The sequence below is a fragment of the Chionomys nivalis genome, chromosome 2 (assembly GCF_950005125.1).
Source record: "Chionomys nivalis chromosome 2, mChiNiv1.1, whole genome shotgun sequence".
Classification (NCBI taxonomy): Eukaryota; Metazoa; Chordata; class Mammalia; order Rodentia; family Cricetidae; genus Chionomys; species Chionomys nivalis.
This window is the reverse complement of record NC_080087.1, coordinates 19,712,520-19,724,612: the sequence shown is the minus strand read 5'-3', so window position 1 is coordinate 19,724,612 and position 12,093 is coordinate 19,712,520. Positions and strand designations below refer to the sequence as shown.

At 44.1% G+C, this 12,093-nt stretch overlaps 1 protein-coding gene across 3 annotated transcripts in view; it reads left to right on the top strand.

The window, feature by feature from the left end:
* The first annotated feature begins 4,288 nt into the window (after positions 1 to 4,288).
* The window catches only part of Pcmt1 (protein-L-isoaspartate (D-aspartate) O-methyltransferase), a 34,242-nt gene continuing 26,437 nt past the window's right edge, over positions 4,289 to 12,093 (top strand). For 2 of the 3 annotated variants that reach the window (XM_057761637.1, XM_057761639.1), the window contains exon 1: positions 4,289 to 4,786. In XM_057761637.1, the coding sequence (XP_057617620.1) occupies positions 4,564 to 4,786 (223 nt within the window). In that variant the 5' untranslated portion in view covers positions 4,289 to 4,563. The remainder of the gene's footprint in view (positions 4,787 to 12,093) is intronic. The other variant, XM_057761638.1, reaches the window with a different exon arrangement.

Below are 12,093 nucleotides of genomic sequence, written 5' to 3'. Positions count from 1 at the left end.
TGGAACTTCATATTTATCTAATATATATTTATTTTATTATCAAATATATTTTTATTCACTTATCCACAACCCCCCCAAAATATCCATGACAGATTTAGAGATAGGAAAACAATTACATTTATTATTCTTTTTGATAAATTCTTTAAAATTTTTACTTTTAAAAGAGATTTTTAAACTTTAGGTGTGTGAATGTTTTGTTTCCGTGTATGTTTGTGTCTACTGAACATGTTCACGCCTGGTGATAAGGCCAGAAGAAGGGGTGAGAGTCCATGGAACTGGAGTTACAGAAGGTTGTGAACTGCCATGTGGGTGCTGGAAAATGAACTCGGATCCTCATGAAGAACAACGCGGGCTTTTAAACTGATCTCTCTCACTTTCCAGTTCTTGAAAAGAGCTTTATTTTTACTTTAAGTTATTCCTAAGTATGTGTCTGCATATTGGTAGGGGGAAAGGGGCACTTGTTGGTTCCCAGCTGCCCGGCTAGCTTAGCCCTGAAATAACCACACAGAAACTGTATTAATTAAATCACTGCTTAGCCCGTTAGCTCTAGCTCCTTATTGGCTCTTATATTAATTTACTCCATTTCTATTAATCTGTGTATCACCACGTGGCTGTGGCTTACTGGGTAAAGTTCTCAGCGTCTATTTCTGGCCATTCAATGGCTACTCTCTAACTCTGCCTCCCTCCTCCCATGCTATAGGCCAAGCCAGTTTCTTTATTCATTAACCAATAAAAACAACACATAGACAGAAGGACCTCCCACACCACATATCTGCATATGGGGGCAGGTGCCTGGAGTGGCTCTGGGTATCCTGGTGCTAGAGTTATAGGCAGGTGTGAGTCATCACTATGTGGGAACCAAGGAGTCAACTTCAGCCCTCTGGAAGAACAGCAAATACTTTTAACTGCTGAGTCATCTCTCTAGCCTTGTCACAGAAAAATCTAAGAGTAAAAACCAAAAAAAAAAAAAAAAAAAAAAAAACAGCTGCAAGCAATTTGTTAAACTTCATTGCACATAGAAAATGTTTTTAAAACTTTAGGGCTGCCGGGCGGTGGTGGCGCACGCCTTTAATCCCAGCACTTGGGAGGCAGAGGCAGGCGGATCTCTGTGAGTTCGAGACCAGCCTGGTCTACAGAGCTAGTTCCAGGACAGGCTCCAAAACCAGAGAAACCCTGTCTCGAAAAACCAAAAAAAAAAAACAAAAAAAAAAACTTTAGGGCTGGAGAGATTACTCAACCACTAGCAGCATTTGCTGTTCTTCCAGAGGCCCTGGGTTCAGTTCCCAGAACCTACACTGATGCTCACAACCATCCACTGGTACACATGTGGTACACATACCTACAAAATTGGTGTGGGAGGTCCTTCTGTATATGTGTTGCTCTTATTGGTTAATAAATAATCTGTTTTGGCCAGTAGCTTAGCAGAGTAGAGCTAGGTGGGAAAACGAAACTGAATGCTGGGAGAAAGAAGGCAGAGTCAGTGAGACGCCATGGAGCTGCCAGAGGAGAAAGACACAGGCTGCCAGCTGGAACCTTGCCAGTAGGTCACAAACCCCATGGCAAAATATAAAATAATGGAAATGGGTTAATTCTAGATGTAAGAGCTAGCTAGCAATATGCTTAAGCTATTGGCCAAAGAGTATTGCTATTAATACGGATTTCTGTGCGATTATGTTGAGTCTGGGCAGCCATGAACAAGCAGGCTCCTACAACACATGATGAGTTCCAGAACAGCCAGAGTTATATAGTGAGACCCTTTAAACAAACAAACAACACAAACCACTCATACATATAAAACAAACCTTCAAAAATGCTTAACCTCCTAAGCGAGGGCTAAGTGTGTAGCTCAGGATTAGGATCCCAGGTCCTGGGTCAGGACTGCAGCAACAGGAAAAATAATCCTTAAATTATCCTGAAAGTATGTTCACATAGGTAACCACTTAGTATCTTCAACTTCCTCCACTTCTGATTCAAGGTTAACATACACTGGAAGAGCCTAGGATTAGAATCTGGAACTCTAGTTTTAGTTTGCTTGCATGTATGTATGTGCACATGTGTGCCTGATGCTCAGGAGGTCAGAAGAGAGTGTAGGGTTCCCCTGGAACTGGAATTACAAAAGGTTTTGTCAGTCACCGTGCGGGTGCTAGGAATTGAACCCAGGTCCTCTGGAAGAGCAATCAGTGCTTGTAACTGGTGGCTCCTCTCTCCAGGCCCTCTGGTTTTAGTTTTAATATCTTTTCTCTTGCTCTGTACACCTAGTCAGTTTCACTTATACATGTAATTAACAGTGTTTGTTGAGAACTGTCCCACCAGGCTATGAACCCTCTATGTTGCCTCCGTGCTGTCGGTAACACCTAGAATACACTCCACTCTTGACTACTTCTCATAACCCTGTCCACCTTCAAAGATGGATGCCTTTGTCTACCTTTTCCAGATCCCTTCAGCCCATGTTGTTCTAGCGAGGCCCAGCACTATTATCTAGAAGTCCCAGACCATCAAATGGCCTCTGTTGTCTGTTGTTTATGGTTCCAGGGAGGGAACCTGAGATCTTTCATTTGGAAGGTAAGGCCTCTTCCATATTCCCAGCCCACTGGTGGTCTTCGAATCACAGATTTCATGACTAGTATGTAAATCCTACAAAATTCGAGAGCAAGGACGTATTGGTATTGTTTTTGTTGTTGTTTTGAGACAGAGTTTCTCTGTGTATCTTTTTTTTTTTTTTTTTTTTTTTTTTTTTGGTTTTTTCGAGACAGGGTTTCTCTGTGGTTTTGGAGCCTGTCCTGGAACTAGCTCTTGTAGACCAGGCTGGTCTCGAACTCACAGAGATCCGCCTGACTCTGCCTCCCAAGTGCTGGGATTAAAGGCGTGCGCCACCACCGCCCGGCCTTCTCTGTGTATCTTAGGAGCCTGTCCCGGAATTCCCTCTGTAGATCAGGCTGGCCTTAAACTAACCAAGATTTGCCTGCTTCTGCCTCCCAAATGCTGGGATTAAAGGCAAGTGCCACCACTGACCATTTATTGGTATTTCTAGTCTCCTTTATACATTCAAAACTGAATTGGCAGTTTCTTTAAAAGGGGCGACGATATGAGAACTATGAAGACTGTTACCCACCCTGGACATTTCTGCCCCCATACAACATGCCAGTCACTGAAATGGGTTTTGCATGAGACAGTGACCAATCACTCACAAATGAGAAAATCAAGTCTCTGAACAGTCTCACCTAAACTGAGGTTGGGTGATTACAGACTGAGGTGTGGGAAAAGGTGACTAGATTAAACTCAGCTGTAATCATCATGATCCATGCAAGAAAGGGCATCAAGTGAAAGTACTTAACGGCAAGAAGAATCTAGACTGCTTAGTTTGCCGGGCAGGAAACAAACTAAAACTCACTGCTTTATTCTTGTAGAAGCTGGTTGTCCTGGAACTCAAGGTGTAGACCAGGCTGGCCTCAGACTCACAGAGATCCGCCTGCCTCTGCCTCCCAAGTGCTGGGATTAAAGGCGTGCGCCACCACCACCCGGCATTGCTTTCTTCTTAATGTTGAAGAACACGGACATTAATAGTTAAAGGATCCGTGCAAACAGATAATGGACATTTCGAATGGGAAGCAGGTTGTGTTTCATGCGACGAAGTTTGGTAAGCGCTGTAATTTGGAAATTGCTCCTGACGCCATAGCACAGCATTGGTGTCTTATAGCTTTGTTTCCTTCCTAAAAAGTTTACTGGAGTTGATGGCTGCGTCTCAGTTTTAGCTAGCACACTCTGGAAGCAGCAGACAGTGTTTCCTGTCAACTTCTCAGAACCTAGCAGAGATGGAAAGAATAAAGCTCAGTCTAAGGTGTAATTTGTGAGGCTTGTCGGTTGAAATTCACACTTGGGTAGGAAGAATAACACTTTCACCATAGGATATTGTGGTGTTTAGTAACCATTTATAGCTCTCAGCTAGTCTTGTTTTCAACTAGAAAAGCATCTCTAACCTCAAACCCTTGTACTTTTCCACCTTGATTTTGCGCTTTCAGAGCTGAAAACAAACCAGAGCCCTAAAGTCGGCTTAGTCAGCACCGTCCTTCTGACAGAAGCTGGTGGACTTTGCGCTGGAGAAGGCGTTTGCTCTGGGCTCTGTTAAAATGATTATTCTGGCCCCATCACCAGAAGCCTTGACTCTACCAGCCTAAACGTTAGTGCACCGGGTTGGGTGAGGCAGGACGGAGGTAGCTCACTATCTAGCAATCTGGACGGTCATAGGAGCAGACCCGCTGCTCGCAAGAGCTGACGGAGCGGCGACTGCGGAGCCCAAAGCGGCGGCACACGTAGGACCCGTCATCCCGCCACCGCGCTGGGTCAGCCGGGACGCAGCCAGGAACGAGTCCCACCGCGCAGGACGCCACCCCGCCGTCGCGAGCCTCAGCCAAGGGAACCCAGCAGCGCTGACTCGCAGGACATCGCCACGGTCACCGGGCCGCCACCCACCGGCTCTCCCTCTCCAGGCCTCCCCCGCCTCCGGCCCCGCCCGGCCGCACCCCGGGCTGCGCGGCGTCACAGAGCGCATGCGTGCCGCGGGGGATGCCGGGAGCGCGCAGTGGCGGCAGCGACGGCAGTAACAGCGGCAGCGCGAGCGGGGACACCAACGGGGCGGTGACCGTGTGGGAGGTGGTCTCACTCTTGGGGAAATTGCTGGGGACCGTCGCCGCGCTGAAGGTGGTTCTGTACCTGCTCCGGGTGTGCTTCGCGATGGCCTGGAAATCCGGCGGCGCCAGCCACTCGGAGCTAATCCACAACCTCCGCAGTAAGTGCCACCCCCGCCCGGCGTGGGCCACGGGGAAGGGCCGGGCCTGGACGCTGTTCCCCCCCCACCCCCCATGACCGTCCGGAACGTTCGGTCTGCACCCCTGCGCCGGCTGGAGGGCGTCTGTGCGCGGTTGCACCGGGAGCCCTGGACGGCGTGCGTTTGCGGTCTCCTCCCCCGGGACCTGTCACTAGACACTGTGGACGGGGAGGGGAGAGAAGCCACAAGGGGGGCTGCGGCGGGTGGGATGGGACGGCCGCCTCCTCTTCGCGGGCTGCGGGGACAGGGTGCGGCACAGGTGGCGGGGCTGTTGCTGGAGTCCGCGGTCCGTCCAACCGGCGAGGGGCGTGACTTCGGGATGGGGAAGTGCGAGCTTGGACTCCGGGTGACTGGGCTGGCACCGAGGGGACACCACCATCAGCCCGAGGGTTCTCTCGCTGTCCTCCTTGGTAGATTTCCCCGAGCGAGCGTTCTTCTGCCTCCCCCGCCCTCTGTTTTTTCCCTTGGAGGGAGATGCGGCTGTCTGATACCAGCCAGGGGAGGGAGAGGACGTTATGGGTACTGGGGTTACGGGTGGGTGCTGGAAGCAGTTTCTCAGGCTGCTGTCCAGAGTATAGGCTCTTTGCGGGGGACCGAGGGATGGTCTGTTAGGGTATACTGTTCCTAAGAGACTTTGTTTGGAACCTTTGTGAGGTCCTGAATCCAGCAGACCACTGTGTATATAAAATGTTGGTACTTTTTTTCAGGATCGTCCATTGGCTTTTAAAAGCGTGTATGAAACGTTTTTAAAAAACTAGCATTCTTTGTAGTCATGTAGCCCTTCCTTTGTTGATAGTTTTAGGGTGCAATGAATGCTGTGTCACTTTTTAAATTGAAATAGAGTGTTCAGATACCAAGGCGAACTACAAGTTCATAATCTCACTCTAGTCAGAATTCACAGTTCCTTTTGCCCACCAGTTTTGAAAAAAAAATTATCATAGTCTTCCAGGTGATGTTCTTAATTTTCTTATACTTTTTTTTAAAAGAAAAACTTTTCATGTGTTTGTCTTATTTTTCAACTCCATTCGTGATCTCCTCGAGGGCTAGAACCATAAAAAAATTGAATTTTCTCAGAGTCAGTACTCATTCTTTTCCCCAGTAATGCCAATTCATTGTCCGTTATATGCCAAGATCTTTGTAGGGAGCAAAAAGGTGAATGAGAGAAATAAGTAGGACTGTCTGGTACTTAATATATTCATCATTGCAGTTCAGAAGTAATAACTAAATAAACAGTAGATATTTAGTGCTTTGTGGTTTAACCACAAAGTTAACCCTGGGACTTTAGACATGCTGGACAAGTGCTCTCCCACGAGCATCCCGTCAGCTACAGATAAAGTCTTAGGAATGGAATCATGTTGATACTGCAGTAAAGGGATCTGCGAATTGGAAGCGGGGGTTACAGTTTTAATTCCCCCCCCAAGATGGTTTGCTTAGTTTTAATGTTGTAATTCATTGAAAGTATTTACTTTTTCTTTTGTATTTGAAGACACAAGTACTGTTTGATTTTTATAGTTGATGCGTCATTTGTACACTTTGAGATACATTTCTTGTCATTCGTTGGCTTATGTTGTGGTAACTGTTCTTTGGTAAGTTTCAACAGTTTCTCCAAAGCTTGAGCTTACCCTCCAGTCCTGGATCATCTGCAGAGCTTGTTCAGCTATGAGGGGTGGAGATTTTGTAGCTAACAAAATTGTTTTTTTAAATTGGTTTTTTTGGAGACAGGGTTTATCTCTGTAGTCCTGGCAGTCCTGGAACTCACTTTGTAGTCCAGCCTGGCCTCGAACTCAGAGGTGATCTGCCTGACTCTGCCTCCCCAGTGCTGGGATTAAAGGTACCAACAAGCTGGGTGGTGGTGGCCTTGGGGAGGCAGAGGCTGGCGGATCTCTGTTAGTTCAAGACCAACCTGGTCTATAGAGTGAGTTCCAGGACTGGCTCCATAGCTACTAAGAAACCCTGTCTTGAAAATCCAAGAAAAAAAAAAAGGCTCTGACAAATTAAGTTGCATGTGTACAGCTGTGAACCTAGGGACTTCATAGCGGCAGAGAATTGAAAATTGCAAAGCTAAATTCTACTACTGTTTCAGCTTTATCAGATATATATATATATATATACACACACACACACACACACACACACACACACATATATTTGGTTTTTATTTTGTTTTATTTTTTGAGATAGGGTTTCTCTGTAGCTTTGGAGACTGTCCTGAAACTAACTCTTGTAGACCAGGCTAGCCTCGAACTCAAAGAGATCCTCCTTCCTCTGCCTCAGTTATATATTTTAAAGTAAGGTTTTAGAAAGTCTGTAGCTCAGCATTTTAGAGCTCTTCATGGCTGACTCAGTGCTCGGGTTGATGATGGCAAACTTGTTTCTCCTGCAGGTGCTCTTGCCAGGGCAGTGGGCTGCCACCAGAGTCCTAGTATGTTGGACTTCTGGAAGGTACTGTAGTTTCTGTGACTGTGGACCCCTTTCAGCAGTACCTTCTTGGCTTGCAGAGTCTTCTCTTTTGCTTTGGTTTTACTGGATTTCAGTGTCTCTTTTTTTGGTTTTTAAAGACAAGGTTTCTCTTTATAACAACTCTGTCTTGGAACTTGCTTTGTTTACCAGGCTGGCCTCGAACTCACAGAGATCTGCCTGCCTCTGCCTTCTGAGTGTTTGGATTAAAGGTGTGTGGCTACATTGGCCACTTAACACAAGATGAGCAACTCTTTCTCCTCTTCTCAACTTGTTTTTATTTGTAAAAACAAAACAAAAAAATTCTATGTAATTCCTTAATGTATGGTCATTTCTGCTTATGTTTCTTTTGTATCATTGACTGTTTCATTTTGCAAATACAATATTTATAGGACTATCATTCACCCAGTGAATACTTGAATGCTTCCAAATAACAATGTTTGTAGGATTATCAATCATCCAATGAATACATGAATGTTTCCTTTTTATTACTATTTTTTGCTTGTTTGTTTTTATTTTATGTGCTTTGGTGTTTTTCCTGCATGTGTGTCTATACGAGGGTGTCAGAAGCCCTGGAACTGGAGTTTCAGGCAGTCTTGAGCTGCCATGGTAGTATTGGGAATTGAACCTGGGTCCTCTAGAAGAGCAGCCAAGTACTCTTACTGCAGAGCCGTTTCTTCAGCTCCATGCTTCCTCTTTATTCATTTATTTATAAATTTTTTTCAGGACAAGGTCTCTTTATATTGCCATGAATTTTTGGGCTCAATCATCCTCCTTCAGCCTGTTGAGTAACTGGCCTGCAGGCACTTGGCATTGCATGCAGTGGGGCTGGGTCTCCAGTGTGCCAGTCACTAGGGATAAAGCGAAGAGTGAAACAAATACCCACTCCATTTTGTGGCTTTCTTCTACAGCAAGTAGCTAAGTAAAGAGTACTATTGTCAGAGCACGGGGCAGTAGGATTACTGTCGTCAGAGCACGGGACAGTGAGTTTGCAGTTGCAGGAGAGAATGCCTCTCTAGTATATCCTTTGAGCAAAGGTTTGATGATGGGCAGACAGCCACAAGGATAGAGCTGAGGTGCTAACAGCTCAGACAGCGAAGTTACAGGGCTAGGTTTGGATGTGAGGTGTGGGAAAAAGACTGGAGACAAGTCAAGTATGACCCCAGAGTGTTAGGCCTGGCAGCTGGGATGGTTTGCTATTTCCTGAGTTGGAAATAAGTGAGTGAGTGAGTGAACAGCAGATTTGATTTTGGTTTGACTTTGCAGAGAGGAGCAGATCAGGAATTTATTTGGGAGAAAGAACAGATTTGATATGCTATGATATACCTAAATTGAGACCTTTATTGATATTTGAATATGTGATTATGATAATTTTTGTTGTTGGGTCCTAAAAACATTTATTTTTGTTGTTGTTTCTGGTTTTTTAAATTTTTTTATTTTATTTTTGTGTTTTGAAACTGTCTCATGTAGCATATGACACCTTGCTATGTAGTTGAGAATGACACTGAACTTTTCATCCTCATGTTTGTCCTGCTGAAGTACCATTATTTCCCCCTTGTGCTGGGGATTGACTCTAGGGCCTCATGCATGCTAAGCAAGTGCTAGACCACTGGACTGTATCCATAGCTCTCTTTTTTGAGGTGGGATCTTGTGAACACACTGTAGGCTAGGATGGCCTCAAATTTAAGGTGCTTGCAAATGTGCTTCCTGAGTACCAGGTTTCCTGGTCTGTAGCCATGCTGGCCCAGCATGTTTACTTTTGCAAATGGCTTCCTTCCTTCCTTCCTTCCTTCCTTCCTTCCTTCCTTCCTTCCTTCCTTCCTTCCTCCCTCCCTCCCTCCCTCCCTCCCTCCCTCCCTCCCTCCCTCCCTCCCTTCCTTCGTTCCCTCCCCTCCCTCCTTCCCTCCCTCTCTCCTTCCCTCCCTCTCCCTTTACTCTTTATGTGTAATTAGCACATAACCAGCTCATAAGAGCCTAAGAAATTGGAGCTATTTGTGTGTGTGTGTGTGTACACTTCATAGAGTCAGTTCTTGCCTTCCACCTTTACATGGTTTCCAGGCATCAAATTCAGATCATCAGGCATGTCAGTAAGCACTTTTACCCACTGAGCCATCTCAAGTTAGTTTTAACTAACTTAACAGATAGTAAGTAACTCATGGTGTATACATAGGATAATAGTTAATTTTTATGACTTAAAATTTTATTATTAGATGGCCTGGGGATGTTACTCGATGGTAGAATTCTCATCTGGCATACATGAGATCCAGAATTTAGTTCCCTGTACCATACCAAGGAAAAAAAAATCAGTGTATATCTACTTATATTAACTTAAGTAAAAACTAAATTAAATGTTCAGTTCTGCAGTTATACCAGCCATGTTTCAGGGCCTTGATAACTTCATGAAGTTAGTGGGTGCCCTGATGAAAATGAAAAGTATAGATATACAACATACCCTCTGTCACAGGACGTTCTGTTCTGTCTAGTTGATTGGCTCTTTTACATGCTATTTAAGGTGAAATTAAGCTGTAGGAAGAGGAAGTTACACTGTTGTTATGTATGTTCTAGTATTTGTGTTTTCTGACTGAGGTGCTTTAGGGGCGACAGTGAAGGGATCTTTGAACAAGTGCGATGGAGAGCAGAAGAGTTGGCATATTAGATGATACTTTGATGGGACTGAGGTGTCCGATTTAGCAAAGCGATGCTTTTAGGGAATCATAAATACTTGAAGAAACATGTAGAAGAGGGTAAAGCAGGTGGCAGATTTGGACTCATTATAAGGAAGAACTCAGCAGAGCTACCCTAACCATCAAAAGTTTGTCATGAAGCCAGTGGTGGTGGCACATGCATTTAATCCCAGCTCTTGGGAGACAGAGACAGGCAGATCTCTGAGTTGAGTCTCCTGGTCTACAGAGTGAGTTTCAGGACAGCCAGGACTACACAGAGAAACCCTATCTCAAAAAAGAAAAAGTTCATTTTGAACAACAATGGTTTCTGTCACTGGGTATACTAAAGCAGAGAGAGGGTGGCTGACCATTTCACTGTAAGGGACACTACAGAGGGAATTATTATCAGATTTGAATGTACACCAGTTCTAAGAGGAACATTCCATATCCAAGATTGTGTGATTTTAAAATAGCTTTAAAGATTGCATAATACTTACAGAGTATGTATGTTTCAGGAGTCAGGCAAAGAGGCAAACATTTTAACACTAACTGCCGATGTTAACCTACTTTTACATATGGATGAAAAGGAGCCCAAGAAACAACCCTCTTCTTTGGGAAGTAATGTTGAAACAGTTTAGTTTTACAGACCAACTAAAACTGACAGGCATAGAGAACAACAACGTATGCTTGAATAACAGCTGGTACTTAGAGAACTGCTTTGTCTTTGCTTGCTGTTATATAAGCTTCTTTGATTATAGTGCAATTTTAAATCGAGCTCTTTTAGACTTTATATCCTCAGTGTATCTTGAGTCTACCTCATCTAATTCTGGATGAGAAGTAAAAGATGAAAATTTTGTTTGCTTGTTGATACTTGAGAAGAAATGCAAGATGAATCATAAGTGGCTATTAACTCTTATAATCTAATAAAATGGGATAGTACTTCTTATTGAGACAGCCCTCCTCTTCCCCCTCCTCCATCATCTTTTGGTGCTGGGAATCAAAATCAAGGCTTTCACTATGCTAGGCAAATGCTCTACCGTTGAGCTACATCTTCAGCCCTTGAGATGGAACTTACTTTATATAATGAGTTTGGGGAAAGTTTTACCAGATTTGGAATCTGTCTGATTTACCTATACTGGTCCTCCTCATTTCTCCAAGGTTTACTTGTGTCCCATAAATGTCTCATAGTCACCCCCTTTGCTGTACCTTCATTGTTATGTTCCCGGTATTGCTAGCGGTTTCTTGAGATAATGAGTTAAAAAGAGGAAAAGTTTGTTTGGGGTTGGTTATGGAGGTCTCAGTCGTGACTGTTTGGCCCTGTTGCTTGTGGGTTTGTGTGAAGGCAGCACATCATGGCCAAAGCATATGGTAAATAGAGCCCTCAGTTGATGGCCAGGTAGTGAGAGACAGAGAGGAGACCGAGACCAGGGTCCCACCATTCTTCCAGTACCAGTGACCTGAAGACTTCCCACTGATCACCACTTCCCACTGTTGCCAATCTGGGACCAAGATTTTGGGGGAAATTGTTGACCTAAACTATGACAATCTGCCCTAGGCTCCTCAAGGCCTATATCCACCTCATAAAACAAAATACATTTTGTCCTCCAAGAGTTCCCAGTCTTCACTGTTCTGGCGATGCTTAGAAGCCCAGAGTCTTGGGCATTATTTTGAACGTCTATTTTGAGGTGATGTTTTAAGATAGATAACATCAAATCAAATTGTAAATTACTTTAAATATATTGCCTTAAGGACCTACTAAAGAATGTGCCACCGAACTTTTGAGTGATAGTTGAAATATCCTTGTGGGGGGGGGGAAGAAAAATCAATGTTGACTAAAACATTTTCTTTGAATTTTTAATCCAATCTTTCTCTTTCACTTTTTAAAAAAAATTCCATTGAGGAGGTTGTAAATTGACTTCCTTATTCACCGAGAAGTATTGAATCCATGGTACACAGTCTAAAACATTTCTGATTTCAATATTTTTATACATTTTTAGCTATTATTAAACCCTCTCTTACTAGTGTTTATTTCTACATAAACTACTCAGAGCTAAGGAAATTGTATGATCATTAAAAAAAAAAAAAGTCCAGAGTCTCTAAGACAGAAGGCAGACTTTGCTGTGATTCCTTGTAAGAAATCAAAAACAC